Consider the following 23068-nt stretch of genomic DNA (forward strand, 5'->3'; position numbering starts at 1 on the left):
AATGAACTGCAAAATAGCATAGCAAGTTACCTTTCTCTGGGATCAAAACTATATAACTTCTACTTCAATGCCTCTGATGAATGGAAACTTCTTATCTTATAAATAAGCCCACTTGATATTTAGGATTTATCTGATCATTAGGAAATTTTTCCTTGGGTCAATCCTAAATCCTTCTCTTTCTGCAATACTACTTGTGGAATTTTTAAAGAAACTCAAAATCAGAATTGTGCCACAAGTTAATTATTTTTTCATTATTAATCACCCAGCTAATTAAAGCATTGTCAATAGAGATTGTTATTTAGAAGTCAGAAGCCCCTCCTTTAACTTTGGTGGTTTCTAGTAATGTCAGGTAAAACAAATTCAGTTTTTCTACCACATGATAGTTGTGGAAGAGGCATGAAGGAAGAGAGAATTTCATGCATGCAAGACAGAAAGCTGGGGACATTATCTGTCAATCAAGGTGAACATTCCAAATAGAATGTTCCCAGGAAAGTCAGTTGGAGCCTGGCCAGGAGATGAACTGAGAGACTTCCTTGGTTTCTGACCAAGGGAGAGACTGGCTTTTTTCTGACCTAGGCTGAGGCTTTGGTGTGGCTGATGTTGGTGATTGATTGTTATATACTGGGGTGAGTAGAAGAAAGAAGATCAAACAGTTATCCTCCCATCTCCCTGACAGATTTTTGTGTCACAGTTGTGACAGGATTGACATTTACCAAGATCCTCCTAATCCTCCTTATATACTAAGGACAATCCTGTCCCTCTCACCTCATCTTCCATCTTTGTCCTGTTTTTCCAAATAAACCCCTTTACTTTGAGAAAGGAAGAGAAAGGAGTTTTTCCTCATAAACCTCACAGTTCACCTTTCAGTTACATAGAAAGGTGGCTGACTAACAGGGGGGAGGGGAAGGGAGGCAGGAGGGTGTGGGTGGAAAAAACTTGGAGGTGAAGGGGGGAGGGTAGGAAATATCTTGATCTATTAGCTAGCCATCAATAGTGATCAATAGGCAACCCCAGAGTATCCCCTCTAATAGTATCTCTCTATCTCTGAAGAAATATCTCTATCTCCTAGTATATCCTTTATTACTACAGGCAACCCCAGTATCTCTATCTCCATTACAACTAGGCACCCACAGGTTTTCCCTAGCATCTTCTAGTCAAGCCAGAGTATCTCAGTTATTACAACCAGAAATATTTCCGAGATTATCATTTATTACACAGTGCATCAAATACTTAAACATGTCACATTTCCATATTGCCAAGGGTAACATCCTTAACTTCTTATAATCAGTCCTCATTTGGTATTTTCTCCATTTCTTTTCCAAGCATCTTCTTCATGGTTTTGTAGGCAGCAAGGTGGTATAGTGGAGAGATGGATCCGAGTTGATAACAGCATCTAGATTCTCAAATTGTGAGAATAAAATAGATAATATTTGTAAAGCATTTATCACAATGACAGGCACATAGTAAGCACTATATAAATGGTAGTTATTATTATTGATAAATTTCAACGTCCTTTCAAAAATGTGGTGTAAAAACTAAATTAGCAGTTTATTAGGTTTGATATAGCCAAGTCAGAGTTCAGTAAACATTATCGTTTTTTCTTTTGGACATTATGCCTCTTAATGTAGTCTCACATCTTTGTTGGCCTTTTTTGACTACTGTCATAATGTTGATTCATAATGATTCACTAAGACCTTTCGAAGAATTGTTGCCTATCCCTGCCTCTCTGATCTTATATTTCCTTATAATCTTGGCTACATTGTTTTTATTTTTATAAAACTTTTTGAATTTAATGTAATCAAAATTATCAATTTATATCTCATAGTGCTATTTCTTGTTCACAAATTCTTCTCTTATCCATAAATCCAATAGGTGATATTTTCCTTTTTCTGATTTATTTATATCTCCCTTTATGTCTAGGTCATATATCAATTTTGATCTTGGTAAATGGTGTAGGATATTGGTCCTTGCCTAGTTTATGCCAGAATGCTTTCCAGTTTTCCCAACAATTTTTTTTCCAAATAGTGGATTCTCTTTATTTATTTATTTATTTTTTTTGGAAATACAAGATTATAGTAATCTTTTGCTTTGGTTTGTTGTAGGTCTCTTCTGTTCCACTGAAGCATCTACCTTTCTATTCCTTAACTAGTACCAGATAGTTTTGATTATTAATCCGATGTGAAAACCTGATGTTGTCCTTTCTTTATTTTTTCTCATTTATACCTTTGATATTTTTTACCTTTTGTTCTTCCAAATAATTTTTGGTACTTTTTTCTAGCTCAGTAAAATAATTTTTTGGTAACTTAATTAGGATGGCATTGAAAAGACAATTAGTTTAGATAGAGTTGTCATTTTAATTATACTGGCCCTGCCCACCCATGAACAACTTATATTTCTCTACTTATTTAAATCTGAACTTTATTTATAAAAGTGTTTTACAGTTAGGTTCATGTAGTTCTTGGGTTGGTTTTAGGAAGTATACTCCCAGATATTTTATTCTGTCTGGTTATGTTAAATGGGGCATCTCTATCTCTTGTTGAAGGATTTTGTTAGTGACATATAAAAATGCTAGTAATTTATTTGGGCTTATTTTGTAACCTGACACTTTGCTAAAATTATCATTTCAACCAACTTTTTAGTTGAATTGCTAGAATGTTCCACAAATACCATTATATCATCTGCAAAAAGAGTTTTATTACCTCTTTACCCATTCTGATTCCTTCAATTTTTTTTTCTTCTCTTACTACTGTTGCTAGCATTTCTAATACAACAATGAATAATATTGGTAATAATGGGCATCCTTGTTTCATTCCTGATCTTATTGGGAATGCTTCTAGCTTATCCTCTTCACAAAAAATACATAATGGGTGCAGCTAGGTGGCTTAGTGGATTGAGAGTCAGGCCTAGAGATGAGAGATCCTGGGTTCAAATGTGGCCTCAGACACTTCCTATCTTTGTGGCCCTGGGCAAGTTACTTTATCCCCATTGCCTTAACCTTATTTTCTTATGCTTTGCAACCAATATATCTAGTATTGGTTCTATGACAGAAGATAAGGGTTTAAAAATATTAACAATAGTAATATTTGCTAATGGTTTTAGGTTGATGCCTCTTATCATTTTAAGAAAAATCTATTTATACTCATGCTTTCTAATGTTTTTAATAGGAATGAGCATTGTATTTTATCAGAAGTTTTTGGTCATTTATTGATATAATCATTTTGATAGTTTTCCTGAAACCATCTTTGCATTCCTAGTATAAATCCTGTTTGGTCACAATGTATAATCTTTGTGATATATTATTGTAATCTGTGAGCTAGTATTTTATTTAGGATGTTTAACATCAAATTTCTGTCAATTAAACTTCCACATGAAATTATAATGTTTAATGTTGCTGGCCTTTCCTTCATCTTTTTCCTAACTTTTTTAAACCATCAATAGCTTCTCTAAATGACTTCACTTGCAATTATTTTAATTGTTTTAATTAATTTTTATTCCAAACTGATGTTGATTTTTATTTTTGCTCTTAAAGTTGATGGGCTGTTTTTAATACTATTTTTTGCTTGCTAATGCTCCCCAGCTCTCTACTTGAAAAATATTTGAGATGTGTTTGGCTTCTTTGCGGTTTTAAAACTATTTGCTTTTTTCCATTGCTTAGTCTTTAATCATATTTATTAACCTTTTTTGCTATCCTCTCCTCTGTCCTACTTTGCATTTGTGTCACTAATTATTAAAATGTTGATTGAGTTTGAATGTTATCAAGTGCTCTATATACATTGTCTTCCTAACTCCTTTACATGGCTTTTCATCTTAATCCATGATCCTGTGATGTGATTTACTTCCTCCAGTAGCATATCAATTCATTGTGAGCCAAGGATCTCACATTTAAAATATAATTAAGTTCTTTTTTATAGACCAAGAACTGCAATTCTTAGCACATTAATCCCATTACTCTGTCTTCAACTCCAAAGAGGCATCCCCTGGGTAATAGCCCAACACTTTCTCGTCCTTATAGTAGAATCCTTAGAACTTGTGCTTTACCAAAGGTCAAGCCTCCAAGAATCCTGGGTCAATTTTTTTTTGTCAGAATTAACCATAGAAATAGGAATTTTTGTTGAAAATCTGATGTGCATTATAAATTCTATCTTTTTTAATCAGTTCATCATCCAGCCCTTCCTCTACCCCTTCTACTTTGCTTTCTAGAATATTTCCTTTCATCTTAACCCTCTTCTCTTCTTTTCCCCTTTCACCTTCTAGTACTCACTGACACTTGACTTCTTCCTAATGAGATTGTATCCTTGGTCTCTATTTTCAGTACTGGCTACACTTTCATTTATACCACCAATTCACTGGTCATAGAGAGGGAGGGAGAATACTCTGTTCCCCATTGTCATTTCAAACTTTTATTCCACCAAATCATTCAGCAACCTCTCCTACTTTAAGTTTCACACTCTCCAAATTTTCCTCTTAATCCACATCCTGGTGACTATTATTCATTGACCCTGAGGAGATTTTCCTTCTTTCATCTGTGAGTTCAGTACCTAGTACACAGTGTTTTTTCTCTACCTATACTCCTGCCCTCATAAGGGACTTTGTCATATGTATTAATGCTTTTTTAATTTAATTTCTTAATTCCTTAAGCTTCTCTATTCCTGTGATCATTCTACCTCAACTATATTCACAAATATTTATGTCCTTAATTGTGCCATCATCCACAATATATATTCCACTTTCATGTCCATGAACTTCAAAATTCCTTTATTTTTATCACAAGCTCATATAATTCCTTTCACTATACCTTACAACTCCTAACCATGACCCCTCTTCCCCCTACCCCCTCAGTATCTTCTCAGGTTATCCTTCCTATACTGGCTACACTTTTCTCCTGTCCTTTCCTCTGCTCCCATTGTCCTTTCATTGATCAAACTCCCAACCCTGGATTATTTCTACCTTCTTCATTCCTGTCCATATGCTACTGAATTGACTTGAAGAAGTCATAAAACTCTGCTAGTGGCATCCCCTCCAGATTTATGGTATCTAATCTCAACTGCGCTTTCCCTGAAGCAAGGCAGTCCTTTACCACTTCATTCCCTGTTGATTTACTAAGCCAGTGTCCACAGTAGCTGTTTCAAACTTGAATACTCTTCCTTGATCCTCCCATGACATCTTTTCTCATTTCTCTTTTCAGCCAAACACATTGCCTTATACTTCACCAAAAAAAAATTTGATTCCATCTCCTTAGGGCTTTTTCTTTTCTTTCTCAAGGGAAAAGATAGTCTTCCTATTACCAAGACCAACCCTTGATCTCCTTTCTAGGAGATTATTTTTAGTCTCACCTACTGTCATTTCCCGACTGCTATAAACATTCCAGTCCCCCTCCTGTCCTTTTCTCTGTTATCTTTCTTCCTTTATCTCTCCTATTCTCAGCTAAACTCCTTAAGAAAATCATATTATGTATATGCAGAACCACCACTTTCTCTCCTCTTACTTCTAGATCCTCTACATCTGGTTTCTAGCCTAACCATTCAACTGAAACTGCCTTCTCCAGAGTTACCATTGATTTCTTACTTGCCAAATCTAATGATCTTTTAAATTTTTGTCCTTCTTGATCTTTGACCTTTGCAAACTTTAGTACTTTAGTACTGGTGATGCAGGAGTTAGAATACCAGGCCTGGAGACAAGAAGACCTGAGGTAAAATGTGGCCTCAGATACTTATTAAATATGTGACTGTGACCAAGTCACAAACTCTCTTTTAGTTCCCTTGACTGTCACAATGGGGATAACAGCAACCTGCCTCCTAGAGTTTTTGTGAGGATTAAATGAAATTATAGCAGTGCGTGGCACATAATAGGTAAATATGTTTGGCTTGGGGTTTGTGGCACTATATAATTATATATAGTGATAATTTCATTAAGTGCTTAGAGTAATGCTAGTGCATAGTAGGCACTTAATAAATGTTTGATCCTTTCCCCCTTCCATTTCCTTTTCCTCCTGGATATTCTTTCTTCTCTGGATTTTCATGATTTTGGTCTCCTCTCCTGGTTCTCCTTCTATCCATCTGACTGCTCCTTTTTCATCTGCTGATTTTTTATTATTAATCATGGATGCCCACCAAAGTGCAATCCTGGACCATTTCCTTTCTTATTTAGTAATTTCATCAGTTCCCATATATTTGCTTATCATCTTCATATAGGTGATACCCATGTCTATAGTTCAGCTGTCGCTTCTCTCCTTAAATTACAGTCTCATATCACTAGCTATCATGTGTATATCATAATTTGAATATCCCATAGGCATTTCAGATTCAACCTAAGGCAAAACTTTACTCCTCTCACCTCCACCTTTTCCCAAGCTTTCCCTATAACTGTTAAGAGTTACTCTCCCAGTCACCCAAGCTTGCAACCATGATATCATCCTCAGCTCTTTACTCACTCAACTATTCAATCTTCTCTTTACTAACATAGCCACCATCCTAGATCAGTTTTTCATTACCTCTACCTGAAACACTGTAGTAGCCTTCTTGTTGGTCTCACTGGCCCAAGTCTCTCCCTATTTAAATACATCTTCCACTCAACTACTGTAATACTTTTTCTAAAGTACACTCCTTAACTGTGTCATTCACCTCATTCAGTCAACTCATTGACTCTCAATTACTTCTAGGATCAAATATAAAATCCTCTGGCATTTAAAACTTTTGTAATCTTGCCATGTCGGGGTTTTTTTATTTGTTTTTTAATTTTTCAGACTTCTTAATAATACTTCACTAACATACTCTCAGTCTCTGTCTCTCTCCCCCAACCCCCTATGTACACACATGCACCCATGCACACACAGATAACTACAGTCCAGTTGCTATACTGGCCTTCTTTCCTCTTCCTCACACATGATATTCTAGCGTCTCTCTCCATATCTTTAATAGATTGTCACACATTCCAGGAATGGTCGTCATTCTCACATTTGCCTCTTAGTTTCTTTGGCTTCCTTTAAATCTCAACTCAGATTCTACCTTCTATAAGAGGCCTTTCTTTGTCCCACCAGATTCTAGTGCCTTTCCCTCATGGAATACTTCTTGATTATTTTATTTACATATATGTGTGTATGTACACACACACACACACACACACACACACACACACACACACACACACCTTATTTAGTTAATTAGTCTTAATTTTGTTTTGTTGTAATCAGCCTTAATCTACCTTCTTCTCCATACCCATTTGTGAATCTAAGAATTAGAAAACCCATAGCAAGAAAAACAAAATCCATAGCAAACATGTGTATAGTCATTCAAAATAAATTTCCACATTGATTATTATGTTTAAAAATAGTCTTGTTTCATTTTGTCCCCCCCGAGTCCTTCATCTCAGAGGTAGATAGCCTGTTTCATTATTAATCTTCTGGTCATTATTCTGATAAGTTCAGCACAATAATAATCTATCACATTTATATACAATTTCCCAATTAATAGGCACTCCCTCAGATGCTCATTCTTTGCCACTTTAAAAAAAATCTACAAATAAGAATAATCCATCTCTTAATCTACTCTTCCTCTAATTCCCCATTCCTCTTTCCTATTTTCTTGTTGAGTGAAATGGATTTTTATGTCCAGCTCTGTGTCTTTTTACTTCTTTTGACTAGATAAAAGTTTTAAGTGTCAACCGCTCCCCCACCTCCTCATCTTCATTTGTAGGTTTCTTCTTGTACCCTTTGATTATGTAAGATAATTTTTATCTAAGTTTCTTTTTTTCCCCCTCCCTTCCCTGCTTCTAGGTGTATTCTTTTATTCTCCTTCCTGTCTTAAGGTCATCAAGACATAGCAGAACTCTCAGATCCTGTCTAACTTGGCTCCCTCTATGACCCCTTGATGATTGGGTTCAAGGGGATATATGCATCATCCTTATTTAGTCCTTTATTATTGTACATTAATATTTACTTTTTTTTTGTATTTCTCTTGACTACTGTGTTTGAAGTTGAGTTTCTTCACGGCTCTGGTCTTTTCATCAGGAACACTGGAAAGTCCCCTTATTTTATTATAGTTCCTTTCCCTCTGTCACCCTCCACCCCACTCCCAATAATATTATACTCAGTTTTTTCTTGACTATATATAAGCTCCATATTCTTTACCTTCTGAAATAATTGTATTCTAAGTTCTGTCAGCTCCTTTATACTGGTGGCTACTAAAAATCATGTAAGAGATTTGACTGAGACTCCTCAGTATTCAGATTTTTTTTATTTCCGTTTACCCTCTTTTCCCAAAAGATGTGGGCAGTTTTCTTTTTAAGATTTCTTGAAATAAAATGTCAAGGCTTTTTTTTTCTTCCTGATTTGTTTTCCAGTTTAAGTTTTTGCTATGAGATATTTCACATTTCGTTTTTTTTTTAGCCTTTTGACTTTGTTATTTCTTGTGAGTCCATTTGAATTTTGAGGGAGTTATTTGGGTAAAGTTTGGTATCTCTTGTGTTAAGCTGTTAATAATTTTTTTCCCAATCATTTTATAGCTTTTTTTTCCTCAAGCATTCTGATTCCATTTGTAAAAACATTTTTAATCTCTTATTTTATCTGTTATAGGAATTCTAATTGAATTTGTGCCCAAACTGTGTTTTTCTCTGAGACATTCCTTGTAGATGTTTGGGGGGGTCTCTTTTCTGTTCTCTCTTTATGCTTTTGGGTGATGAGTGCCCCTGCTACCATAATAGCTCATTAGGGTATGATTCTTTTATTTTTCTTCCCCTCATTCTTCCAGCCTGCTTTCTGACTTTGGACTTGATATTAAGGCTAGGTTCTATGGTACTTCTAGTGGGACAATCTGAGTTAGTTTTGTTGCTTTTGTGGGACATTTGAGTCTCAAGGACTGGCTGAGGATTTTGTAGGTTTTTAGTGCTCCCAGAGGAGTTTAGTCCAAGGCATAGCTTTATTGCTGTCCCCTTGGTCTGAGACCTGTGAGTTCCTGACCTAGATTTAGGTCTGTGCAAGTATGATCTGCTGCTTTTGCTCTGAAGAAAATGAGTTGTAGGCTCTCCCTTGCTCTGGGCTTCCTACCTGGATTATTTCTTTGCAGGCTAGACTAAATGATGAAAGTTAGACCCTGTTTTGTGCCTGAAATCTGAGCTATACTATTGGAGCTTCTGAACTTCCTCTTTTCTCTGTACACTGTCCAGGGCCTACTTGCTTAGAAAGGCCACCGTAATGCACAGTTTCTTTCTCACTGTGCCCTGGATCTTTGATCCAAGACTGGGTTGTGAGTGACAAATCTGTCAATTGGCATCTGTTCCCATTGCAGTGCTGTGGTATGTCTGGTGGTGCCCCTAGTATGAGTTCTGGGACCTCCTTTGAAGCTAGTGTGCAACTTCTCCTTAGACACATAAGTGTTTCATCATAGACTCCTGCTCTAACCATATTCCCAGGGTCTGCAGATGTCTCTCTCTGTGGATGTTGCCCAAAGGGCTCATTGTAACTTTTTCTGTTTTGTTTTTGTTTTCCATCAGAATTTAGTCTGGAGGATATTTCAGTTGCATGATTTCCTTCTACTATACCATCTTTGCTTTCTCCCCAGACTTGACCCTAGTTATTTGCATATTGCCTCTGAAGTTCAAAGGTGATTTTGAGGGGACATACTATTTTTGCCTTTATTTGTATCCCCAAACATTTAACACTGGCACATAGTGAATGCCTAATGCTTTTTGATTGATGGTGAATGTTTTGAACCTTGCCTTTATCATCCAATGTATTATTATATAGTCCTCTGCACCAACTTTGTGTTATCTAGCTAATGTGATAAACATACTTCCTCATTTTCTTACCTAGCTGTACTACTTTAGGATTTCTCTGATATTTCTACCATGTTCCAGGATCTGGTACTTTCTCTGCCTCCTGCTTTTTCCTTCTTTTTGTGTTGTCTTCCTTCCATCCGATTATAAGCCCTGTAAGGGTAGTTTTGTTTTGTTTTGTTTTTTAACCCCAGTGTTTAGCACATTGCCTGGCACATAGTAAGGAGTCTTAATAGTGTTTATTGACTATCTTTACCTTTATCCATATAATTATTTTTAAAGTTTTTAGAGTAAAACTGTTACATTACAGGAAGATTCCCTGGGACATTCCATTTAAAAACTTGCCAACTTGATAAATTTAGATCTAATAGCGAATATTCCTTGGGTCCATTCACTTAATTAGTTCTAAATCTATTTAACTCTACTGCCATATAATCATCATCTCTATCTCTCAAATGGTGCCAAAATCCAAGTATGCTATGGATACAGCATTCTTCTGATTTTTATCTAAATCTGTTGGTGAAATTTCTTGTCTTGAATAAACATGTCTTTTTTTCTTTACTTTTTTTTGGGGGGGGGGGAGTAATTATTCCAATGCATAAAATGGAGTTTTGTTTTCTTCCATAGGTAACAGAAGATGATACTTCCAGTTCTCTGGCAAAAGATCACTTTTTCCAGCCAGAAACTGTTGTTACCAATGAGCCCTATAGAAGTTCAACCATAAGGCCCTCCCCATTTGAAGACTTGAATTCCAGAAGAGTGTTCTTGCAGAGCCAAGCTAATCAAGTAAGAAAATAATGATCTTTGTCACTTATTATATTAAGATTAGAAATATATAACAGTATATATTTTTGAGTTATTCTATAAGAGGTGTTTTTATCCTGAGAGACAGCCAAATCTATTCTTCTGTCTGGACTAAAGTAATAGCAGTAATTCATTCTCTAATATTTAGACAACACATCTCATAAGTTTCTTATGTTCTGGCCATTTTTATTAATGTAGGGTACTGTGCTGCTCAATTTTTTTTTTTACCAATTAAAATGAAGTCATAAATGGCATACATTAATTGTCAACGGTGGAAGTGACATGAACCTGGGAAGAATAAGTAGCTAACATTAAATGACATTGGATTTTAAAAGATCTTGACTGTTTAAAACAGTGGATCCAATATAATAATCATAAATTTAAAGAAATAAATAATAAAGTCTTATTCTCAGATTTTAAAATCACTTGTATAAACACATGATAGAACAAGCATGCCTGTATAGCAGTTTGTGTGGGGGGAAAAGATTTGTATATTTTAGTAGATTACAAGATCCTGTGGTGTGACATAGTGGCCAAAAAGAAATGATGTAACTCATTCTTGGCAGCATTTAGAGAATCATTGTGTCCACTGGGAGAAGTAACATTCCTAAATGAACTCAGTCCTGGAGAATACCATACCAGGAGTATTGTAGTCAGTTTTCAGGGCACATGAACATGACCAGCATAGTGAGGTGACTAAAGGCTTTGAGTTATATATAGTTCTTTTCAAGAATTTGGATGAAAGTGTAAAAAAGTATATAGAAAATTAATTAAAATTGTTCCACTTGACCCAGAAGGCAGAAACTAAGAATAATGAGTAGAAGTTGCAGAGATAAATTTTAGCTCAATTTAAAGAAAAGACTTGCTAAAAGTTAGGGTTATCCATATTTGATGAAATAGGTTGCCTTGATGATGGGGAGCATCTCCTCACTTGAGGGTTTCAAATTGAGTCTGAACCACATAACCTCCAAGGGATTTGCACTCTAAGAGCTTATGATATTACGTAGCCCACATTTTTTTTATCTCTTCTTGGCCTTTTTTAAACTTTTTACTTTCAGCATCTCTGTTATTATGCAGTTTCTTATTTTTCTAGGGTGTTTTCTTTTATTTTGATTGCAATTCTGTCATTGAAGGATTTGATTAGAAAGACAGAATTATGATGTGGGCAAAACATTCAGATGGGATAATGGATACAAAGTACTTTTCATTTTTAAAAATTTTATATAAATGCCCATTATTATTCCTCTACTTTACTGGACCCTTGATGGAAAAAAAGTTGTCTTTGGCATTCATGCAACTGAGTCATGTTAAAGTGGAGCAATCAGAGTAGAATTAGAAAAGCTTCAAATTTGGAATCAGATTCAAACCCTAGTTTTGAGTGACAAAACTTTGATCCACTTATATGTTGATTTCTTCATGTTAAAAAAAAAAATAGGGGACTTGGACTATACTCTCTTTGATTCCTTCTGGCTCTGACCTTTTGTGAACCATGTGAAAATTGCATAATGAACATCTCAAGGCTCTTTCCACGCTATTTTTTCCTTCTTTCTGTATAATATTGACATGTTGCTGAAGACAATATGCCCTAATTATGCCTCTGATTTCTGAGAATTGTTATGTTTTGATATTTGTAGTTGTTCTTACTCTTTAAAAAGTGTTGTTTTCAGATTAGTAAGTGAAATTGTACTCAGGGCTATGATTTTTAGCTTTAAGAGGGTCATTCTGAGAATAATATGGTTCAAGTATTTTTATTCAAATATTACAAACCATTACCATATGAGTTTTTATGCTTTGGCTTAAATGTTGCACTTCTTTACAGTTTGTTTCACATTGTGAATGAGTAGCTTTCAGCACATTTGAAGAGATTTCATAATTGAAGTACGGTTAACTTTTTTTAACCCTTATCTTCTGTCTTGGAATCAGTATTGTGTATTGGTTCCAAGGCAGAAGAGTAGTAAGGGCTAGGCAATGGGAGTTAAGTGACTTGCCCAGGGTCACACAGCTGGGAACTGTCTGAGGCCAGATTTTGAACCTAGGACCTCCCATCTCTAGGCCTGGCTCTCAATTCACTGAGCTACCCAGCTGCTCCCCAGTTAACATTTTTGGTGTTGGAAAATTGCATGACTTCTGCATATTTTTATTTTTGCCTAAACATGTAAAAGGATCTTCTTAAACTGGAAAACGAGGGGGGGGGTATTGTAATGGTATGGTGTAAAACAAAAAATCAAAAGGAGGAGTTACTAGTTAACCCCATTTTTTAACATCATTTGAACAGTAGTAGATTTGGCGGGGGAGGGGGTGTGGGAGGGGGTGTATCTGGATGTCTTGAAAATATACATTTGTTACAGTTAAAACTCCTAGAGTCATAGGATATTAGCACTAAGAAGGACATTGTAAGTGACATTGCGGAGTACCTCAGATATTTGAAATTTTGAAGCAGGGTGAAATGACTTTGTTTGAAAAAGTACCCCAATCAGTGTAGCTCTTCCTGCCAGAAAATTCTATTCATGGTTCCCGTTATTGATTTATTACTGCAAAGTGTCTATGAATCCATCTTCTCTCTAAGCACTGACTATTAATGTTTTTCAAGTGTGTGAATATCTATATGCAGTTGTGATTAATAAGACACAAATTAATTTAGCATAGTTACAGAATACATAGGTGCTTTATGTCATTATATAACATCAGGTGTTAGTATGGGGAATATTGAGAAGAGCATCAAACACAACAAGGTTGGAATTCATTGAATAAAACATTTATGGTTTCCAGATATTGAAAACTCTCAATTAAATTATAACTTAATAATATCTATATGGGCCTGGCAAAATAACCTTTTTATTAGAAGCAAATTTTTGAAATATACCAGATACGTTTTGTGTGGTATTAGAATTGAAAGCAGCAACGTTAACACATTAACTTTTATGTTTTAATAGAAAACAGAATTGCATTTTTCTGATCACTAATTATAAATATTTAATGTTACAGGTAGCATTCAGTCAGCCAGATTTGGACACTTCCCTTCAAGGCAGATCTGGGGATTATGTACATCGGCAGGTTTCAAAGGAGTGTGGAAGTCAGAAATCCCAAAATCGGGTAAATCACCTGTTCACTTTGAAATACTATGTAATGACTCGTTTATATTGGAAGTATGTCTATAAAAATTGGAGGTGATATCTTAACACAATTAAACTGCTTTCAGGAATATATTTGAAAAGCTTTCATCTAGTCATATTGCTGCTATAATTGATTACTTTCCTGAGTCTCTTAGGTCTTAAGTAACAGATTTTAGAATTAGGTTTACATTCAAATTTTCCAGTGACAGATTTTCTAAAAAGTCTGTTAGAAGTATTTGAAGCTTTTACTCTTGTGTATCCTTCTAAGTTTAGTGTTGAGTGGATCCTTTCTCTGAATTTCTAAAAATCCAAAGTAACATTTTTGAAGGAATGAAATTTCATTCATATCTTAAGCCCTAAAAGTACAAGTGCATTACGTGAAAATAAGAGAAATGAACACTGCCAAAACCTTGTTACAAATTCAAAATTGAAACTGCTCTTCTTTGTTGCTGCAACCGCAGACCACAAATTGACTGCTTGTTATTTACTTCTTTATCAAGTCAAGAATTTGTTATTCTTAACTTAGCCCGTGTGTGTGTGTCTGTGAAATCATCAGATTAAATTATTTTTTCTATATCATATATATACATATATGTGTATGTTATATCATTATTTTTCCAAATGAGAACTGGACAGTGCCCCTAATAAATATGTTCACTTTTGTTCTAAATTAAGAAGACTGTAACATCAGTCAGCTGATAATGATTCTCTTGCTGAATATACCTACTCATGCCCACAAGTTATGGAAAAGCAGTGACTTCACTGTAACATAAGTCTTTAATTCTGTCTTGGAACACATGATAGTCCAGTATGACTTGAATTTTTCTTTTTAATGAATTCTTCCAAAAATAAACCTTATTGAAAATTTATTGCTTTATTTAAAAACTGGAGGTTGGTAGATAACTTGATGGTTTTGATCATCTTTTTATTGGTGGTTAGTCTTGCTGGAGACAGATTACTGTTAGGTAATAGAGACATGAATTCCTGTCTTCTCCCACCAGGTACCCCTTGTCATAGTTGGCTATAAACTCCTGTTCACAAAGTATGATAATATCTTAAGGAAATTGACTTAAAAAAAAAAACATTTGGTAACAAAGCAAAAATAGCTTCTTTAAGAAGTTATTTGAATATTTCATTGTGTAAGATGTTGAAAAGGGTAAAAGATTCCTTTTTCTAAAATTATATCTCTTGTTAGAGAGAATAGGTATATTGACATATTTACTGATTGTATTTTTTAAAATAAAAATTTCTAAATCCTTTTGACTTTTATAATTTTTCTATCTCCTTTTAGGTACCTTTGAAATCAATCAGGCATGTCAGTTTTCAAGATGAAGATGAAATTGTCAGAATAAATCCTCGTGATATTTTAATACGTCGTTATGCAGACTACAGGCACCCTGACATGTGGAAAAATGACTTGGAGAGAGATGAAACTGACTCTAATATTGAGTTTTCAAAACCGGAGAATAAAAAGCCTGACTATCTGTACTCTTGTGGAGATGGGACTAAGTTAAGTGCACTCAAAGACTCTGTGGTATTTAAGACACAGCCTTCCTCATTAAAATTTAAGAAGTCAAAAAGAAGAAAAGAGGATGGTGAGCGTTCTCGCTGCATATACTGCCAGGAAAGATTTAACCATGAAGAAAATGGCAGAGGACAGTGTCAGGATGCTCCAGACCCTATTAAGAGATGCATATACCAAGTTAGCTGCATGCTCTGTGCAGAAAGCATGTTGTATCACTGTATGTCAGACTCAGAGGGAGACTTTTCTGACCCATGTTCATGTGACACCAGCGATGACAAATTTTGCTTGCGATGGTTGGCTCTGGTGGCGCTGTCTTTCATTGCGCCGTGCATGTGCTGCTATGTTCCCTTGCGATTGTGCCATCGCTGTGGCGAGGCTTGTGGGTGCTGTGGAGGAAAACACAAAGCTGCCGGATGAAACAACTGCTGCCAAAATGAGTCTGAAATCTTTGTTTCCAGGAATTAGCTAACTTGGATTTGTGGAGGCTTTTGGCAAGTGGCGTGGCATCTGGCCTGGCGTCACAAGGGGCCAACCATGGAAGAAGCCGCAGAACTCGTCAGTTCTTGCCATTTCACAGATGCTAGAAGCCATGCTGAACTGTTTCCCTCACATGCATGGCACATTTTGTTGAAAATTGTAAAGGATTATTTGAGGAAGGAAGTCATTTCTGGCTATTGGCTATATAAGGGTACAAACTCGGAATCAACTAAAAAGGGATTAATTTGGCATTTTGTACATTTATGGCTTAGGTGATGGGGAGGGATCTTCAAAAAGAACTGAATGCATCTGACACATAATTAAGCAAAAAGTGCACTAGTGACAGTTGACTTCAAACTAAGAAAAGTTAACACTTGGCATATATCAGAAACGAAACTGAAGTACAACTAAATCATTTATTAGTTGTTTTTTGGAAGCAGTTTTCTGTATAAATAACAAATGTTTATATTTAACTAAGTATAAGGTACGAATTATTACATAATAAACTTTTCTTCCCCTTCCAATTTCCATAGTAGATACACTTGTATCTACTGTCACATTCCATGTTTTGAATATTTAAATCATCTAGTTATAGTTGCATTTTTATTCCACGTGAATGAATGGATATTTTCATCTTCATTTCCCTCCAACAGCAGTTTGTATTGAGTTATATCTGTACATTCTGGTGATCTAAAACCTTTAAGATATTCTAATAGTCTTGAGTGACCAATTTTTTTTTTTAAGCACAGATGTAATTGTCTGATGTTCTGATGGGAATATAACACTTATTTTTATATATATATATATAAAAGACTGATTAAACATTTTCAGAAAAAAAGTGGGGTTTTGTGTTTTCAACCAGCAAGTTGTTTTCTTTTGGGGTTTCCTCCTCTAAAATATTTTAATTGCATTTGCAAATGTTTAGCAAGTTAAATGATATAACCAAATAATAAAATGTTCTTTTGAGGTCTACATCTATCATTCTGCCAAACTAGGATCATGTTCAGCTGTTTTATTAATCTTTGGGCTTTATCCTAGTACTTATTATTTTATCCTATCCACCCTTACCCCACCCCTCTCCCCCCATGGTAACATCACTTTTTTCTGTTGCAGAAAATCTTATTTTTATTTGAACTATCAAAAACACATATTTTACATTAAAATGTGGCATGGTTAAAAAGGCCAGGAAAAAAACACTTTTAATACATCCAGTATATGAAGTGTCTTACAAGTTTTATTAAATCTGCTTACTTACTGGATAATAACAATTGGATAATGTTTTAACAGATTGTATAATATTCCAGGGATCCTTTTTTTTAAAGTATTTTAGTAATTTAGTAATCAATTTTTAGTAATTTTAGTAATATTTTAATAATTTTTTTAAAATGTTACATTAAAACTCTAACCAAGTTGAGGGGTGCTTTGGGGAAGATTCTTGGGAGGGATTTAGGAGGAAGGGAGAGGTTCTGAGTTGAAACGAGGGCCCTTTTCTATGTCCTAAAGAGTTACTATAGACAGTGAAAGTAAAAATCACACTACCTTTTGAAGCTCCTTTTCTATGCAGGTTTTTAATGTCATGTATTTCTTTTTACATATCATATTAAAGCTTGTTACCTTCCTTTTCTTGCCCTAAGATCAAACTGAACAATGTATATAACACTATCTGTCTGTAAGATACTTTTTTTAAAGAAAGCATTTATATTTATATGACAGCTTGAACTGACAACATTGTGTACATAGATCATCATCTTGAAGTATTATTTCACATTGAAAAGAAGACAAATATATTGATAACTATAGAAGTTATGAAAAAGAGCTTCTTTCTAGTTTTATACTAAAAAATCATTCAGATGAGCTAAGTCCATTAACACTGTAGCAGCAGTCTTAAGTCTCATTTTTACAGTTTATATATTTGAAAGCTGCTACTGTGGATAATTTTCACTCATCACATTTTCAGCTAAACTTGATTTCCCAGAATAGACTGTTAACTTTCAAAACTACTCTTCAATGGTAAAATGAGAGTGCTTGTTTGTTTGGGTTTTTTTTTTTGTGAAAGTAATTTGATATTTGTAAGTGCTTAGTTTATAATTCAGATTTGAGCAAGGTGTGAACAACTGAAGAAAAGAACTTGCTGGCTATATAGGAAAATGCTGTGGAATTGTATTGTGTATATACTTTTGGGAAGAAACAAACTTAAAAAATTTCCTCTGTTTAGCACTAATCACCATAGTGCAACTCCTGTTCCTGTACTGTATTTTATATGCAACAGATATGCTTTAATATTTTTAATGGATTTGTGCATTAATATTTTCAATTTGTTTAACCACTTTGCTGCTACAATTTTGCCACCCTCTCCCCTTTCTTTCCTTTATAATCTAAAACAATTTGCTTCATTAAAATTATGAATATGGATATTACAGGTTGTTATTTCATCCTGGGTTTTTATAAGTTAATATACCCAGTTTTATGTCAATAACATAATAAACCTAGGAAAATCAATATATGCCATAAACTAATGATATAATATATCTGGATCCTAATGGAAGGACAGATTAAGCTAACTGAGTTAGAATGGTAACATGGAAACAAATGTATACCTTCATCAGTTCATACTTGGAGAAATCAAACATCTAAGTAAATTAAGCAACATTTGTTTATACTGCCCCTTAATGTTTCTAACAACTGGACCTTCCTCTGAAAAGTTCCTCAGGTTTTTTGTTTGTAATATTGAAGGTAGAAAGCAATCTGAACAAAATTATTCAGGCATTATTATCCATTGAAAGTAGAAAATAGGACCAGCCAAATAACATGGAAAAAAATAATCCCATGAGCTTACCTGTTATCATTGTTGAGTAATATTTCCCTTAGCTAACCATGAAGGGTAGCAGTCTTCGGTCTCTGAAGACTGGTCAGCTATAGCACGGCAGCACCACCTGCTGGAATAACCTCTATCCAGCAAAACCTTTGGGAATAAGGGACTCTAATAACATCCCAGTCTTTGCAGGATATGGGCCATTAAGGAAAGGCACTGTGGCCTCAGGACACCAGGAATAAGAATTTGGAAAAGCCTAAAAGTCATTTTCCCCTTTCTATTGTATTTTGTTGAATCCTGGAAAACTTTATGTCATTTCCCTTTTTTGGTCATTTATAGGATATATGAACCATAAAAGTTCCATTTAAAAGTTAATGGATTATTTGAAACTGGCAACTATAGTAAACACTGAATTCTTATGGACATATATGAAACCAGTTCTACTCTGATAATTTATTTCTTGGCAAAAACCTTAACCACGAAGAATTTGTATAATTCTGCCTTTGTACTAAAGGAAGAATTTTGAGAGCTTTGCCAATGATTATATTTTAGCAAATGAGTTGAAGAGAGTGAGTGTGTGTGTGTGTGTGTAAGGAAAATGGGGATTTTAATGTATTATTTAAAGGACAAAAGATTGAAATTACTTCGTTTCATTGGTTATGCAGCTATGCCCAGAGCTCTTGAAGTAACACTAAAACAAAACGCACTTTCTCATCATGCTGAAAATATCATCTGTCATTAGTAGGGGTTTTTTTTTGTTGTTGTTGTTTAATTGAACAATGCAATAAGTTTTTTTAAGAAATCCAGGTAGGATCCAGAATACAAATAAAGGACAATTGAAGCATAGCATCATCATACATGTTATGAAAGATGTGCTTCACCTGTTAATATTTGGAAAAACTTTATGACTGCATTCTGTACTTTACTAAATATAGTATTGTATTTAAATCCTAGCAAGAGGTCCATTAACAACAATCATAACATTTTTTCCTACATTAAAAGATTAAAAAAAAACCTTCAGTCCCTTGAAATATCTGAAGACACTAGTGCCCCCTTGTTATTTTTTTTAACATCCTTCAATTCCTTTTCCACGAAAGTCATGGAAACTAGCACAAAATACTCTTGTTTGTTTTGTTTTCGCCTTTCTCCCTCCTTTTCCCCCTGTGATCCCATCTGTCCTTGAGTTTTAAGACAATGCTGTTGTGATGTGCTTTTCAAGCAATTTCATACATGAAATAAAAATAGACCACAGTGATTGATAGAAAGCAAAGATGTTAATAGGCCTTAAGCTACTGTTTGCCTAGCAGCCACGTGGTTATATAAACTTCTGTATGCTTTGGTGCACTGCTAAATGTTAGACTTTGTTCCTGAAAGCTTAAAACTAAAAACTTTGTGGATAGTTTTGAAAATTATAACGCATTATCTTATGGAAAATCCTTTGTATTTGGAGCTGCACTATAAATGGTACATAGATGTTGTGAACACACTGCCTCTCCTTTTTGCAAATAGTGCCATTTGCTTTCTACCCTGACCTCAAAAAGTGCCTCACATGTATATTATTCCCATTTATCTTCAACTGCTTTCTTTATAATGAGCAATGTATGATTTAGTTTAACTGATGTCATAGATGTATTTCCTTTTCTGTATACAAACATATAGCTTGGTACTTTTCAGTATATAATGTAAATATACATATATAAGTTTGTAACTTTTGTTACACCATATTCGTGTAATTGGACATATCAGATAATATCATAAAACAGTTTGTTTTTAATGCTCCCCACCCTGTAATTACCTGATTAAACCTCTCATAAAATTAAAAAAGTTTTTTTTTTTTTTAATGTCCTGGGCCTGTTTGCACTGATGCATGAGATGTTAGCTAAAAAAAGAAGAGTAGCAACAATAGGAGCTTAAAAAAATCAGTGTTTTTAGGATTCATTTGTTTTTCAAACCCTAAGTTCATTTAAACCTTACCTCAAATTACTAGTTCCTTCTTGATTATATTAGAACATTTTAAAACCATAATGAATGCTGCATTTTCATTCACTGACATAGGAATCAATTCCTGTTTGTTCTGTAGTATAGGCTTGGGATCATTTGTAGCAAAATTACCCAGATTGGCCCATTATTCTATGTTCTATATATTTCTCCATCAACTCCTTCCTTTGTGAGATGGCATTTATTCAAGAAATACAACTTAGTTTTATTGTTTGCCTAAATGAAGTGTAACAGGGAAGAGTTTTTTGTTTGTTGTTCCTCTAAACCTGTCAGGAAACTCCTTCCAACTTACAGTCATAAAAAACTACCTAGGAAATTGAGAGGTTAAATAACTTTAATCTTCCTGAATTCAAGGCTAGCTCTCCCTCCTTGTTACTTCTTAATTAGGAAAGTAAATCTATAATGAAAATCCTATAATGTTTTCCTAGGATGAACTTTTGATTTATGCATGCCATTGTTGGCCTTTTAGTATAGATAGTTCAAAGTTGACTTAATAGGTTTGCCTTGTATTATTGAATCTTGTTATAAAGCAATTTTTTTTATTCCTAAGTTTTCATAAACATAAGACCTTTATATAAGGAAACTTTAATGTTCACCAAAGAAGTTCGAAAACAGGTCTGCTACAACTTGACAATGAAAATGTGTTGCAAATAAAGATAATGCTTAAATTAAAAGTAATTCTTGTAAAACTGTTTGTTGACTGGCCTACCAATCAATTTTATAAAACTTCCTTTAGATTCTATCCTAGAAATTTCTAGGCTCAATGAAAGCTCCCCAAAGTCAGACAGTTTGACCCTGAAACTACATTTCTACTTTTCAAAAAAAGACCCAACAGTTAACTTTTAAGCTAAACTTTACTGTAGAGGAAGAGTCATATTTATATGCTTTGTTGTAATAAAATTTGTTAAAAACCCATATGCTGCTGGAAAACAGCTAACTCTTCCTTGCTAAGGACCTTGGGGTATGCTCTTTGCCATGACATAACTAACACCTAAGAACTTTAGGTAGATTTTCATGCAAAAATGGTTGAGGTTTAAATTCATGAGTAATCACTACTTGATCAAAGATTTATGATTTAGCATTAGCAGAGTTGTTAGAGATTCATATTCTAGTCTTCCTCTCTTTTACAGATAGCTTATTCTCCTATATTTTACAGATAAGGAAATTGATGTCCAGAGAGATTAAATTACTAACTAATCCAAGATTATACAGAAACATAAAGATAAATCCAGGACTAGAACCAAGGCCTTTCCATTTCTAGTCTAATGTTTCATGTATTGTGCAATTGATGGTTAACATGTGTCACACATTGCACATGCCTTTGGACTCTCGATGTATTAATTAGTTGTGCTGGGGTTTTTTCCCCTCTTAAGTACTATTTGTCATATTGAATATCTCTCTGGAAGGGAAAAAGATAAAGGTGTACTTTGGATAATTATAATGATCTAATACTAATAAAATTTTTAAAATGGTTTAAATGTTATATTTTTTAAAAAATTCAAATGAAAGATAATATTGATACTTTTTTAAAAGTAGAAAGCCCAGCTTCACACTCCTCTCTGTTTACATCTATAAACATACAGATGTAAACAACACATGACCAAATATGTTTCCTTAAAAGTACAACTGTTAAAGAGAATGTAGTTTAAAAAAGGGCTTTTTATTATGAAAGTCAAAATTATCCTGCGGTAGTAAAAAGACCATTGAATTTGGAATCTGAAGACCTAGAATTAGATCTTAGCTCTGATTACTTATTACTTGTATAAATGTATTCAAATTAAAACCTGAAATTTTAGTTTTCTGTTCATTGAAGGAGTTGAACTAGAAGGTTGCTTAAATAGTTCCTCTCCTGTTTTAAACCTATGACACTATTCCAACTCTGTCACCTTGGACCTGGTTTTTGTAACTGCATTGTTATAATGGGATATTATTAAACTACCCTAGGAATAAATTTAAAATCCCAACAATCTATATTTACTTCATTTTCCTTGCTCAGCTTTGGAATTGGTACTTCACATTTTGCCCTTATGTGGCTTATGTTTCACTGTCTCTAATGTAGGAGTTCTTAATCTGGAGTCCACAAACATTTAAAAAATATTTAGATAACTATTTCTATGTAATTGGTTTCCTTTGTGGCATTGATGCAATGCATTTAAGAACATTATGAGAAGGGATCCATAGATTTTTCAGACTACCAAAGGAGACCATGATCTTGAAAAGAAAATTAGGAACCCCTGCCTTCAAGTTGTTTCTCCACGTTTTACTAGAATTTGGGTTAATTGGTAGGGCTTCTTGTTCCTTGGAACGGATTGGAATCTCTTCAGGTTTTTTTATATCAACAAAAATTCCTTATCCTGCTCAGTTTGTAAAATTCTATTTGAGGGGAGGCAGCAAATAGCACAAAGGAGCTCAGGAGATAGACTTCAATATATTATATTAATTTTATCTTGCACAAAGAACTGAACTGTATAATGAACCTTGTTTAGCTTTGTGCCATGCCAAAGTGAAGTTCCTTGATGTTTAAATTTTGTTTCCTGGACTTGGAGAATGTCAATATAAAGAGTAGATTTT

The 23068-nt window shown here is 34.3% G+C and overlaps 1 protein-coding gene across 2 annotated transcripts in view; it reads left to right on the plus strand.

The window, feature by feature from the left end:
• The window catches only part of SPRED1 (sprouty related EVH1 domain containing 1), a 146559-nt gene extending 125388 nt beyond the window's left edge, over positions 1-21171 (plus strand). For both annotated transcript variants that reach the window (XM_007480021.3, XM_056810244.1), the window contains exons 5-7: positions 10396-10554; positions 13558-13665; positions 14977-21171. In XM_007480021.3, the coding sequence (XP_007480083.1) occupies positions 10396-10554; positions 13558-13665; positions 14977-15627 (918 nt within the window). In that variant the 3' untranslated portion in view covers positions 15628-21171. The remainder of the gene's footprint in view (positions 1-10395; positions 10555-13557; positions 13666-14976) is intronic.
• Positions 21172-23068: the final 1897 nt, after the last annotated feature.

This window comes from Monodelphis domestica, chromosome 1, assembly GCF_027887165.1.
Source record: "Monodelphis domestica isolate mMonDom1 chromosome 1, mMonDom1.pri, whole genome shotgun sequence".
Lineage (NCBI taxonomy): Eukaryota > Metazoa > Chordata > Mammalia > Didelphimorphia > Didelphidae > Monodelphis > Monodelphis domestica.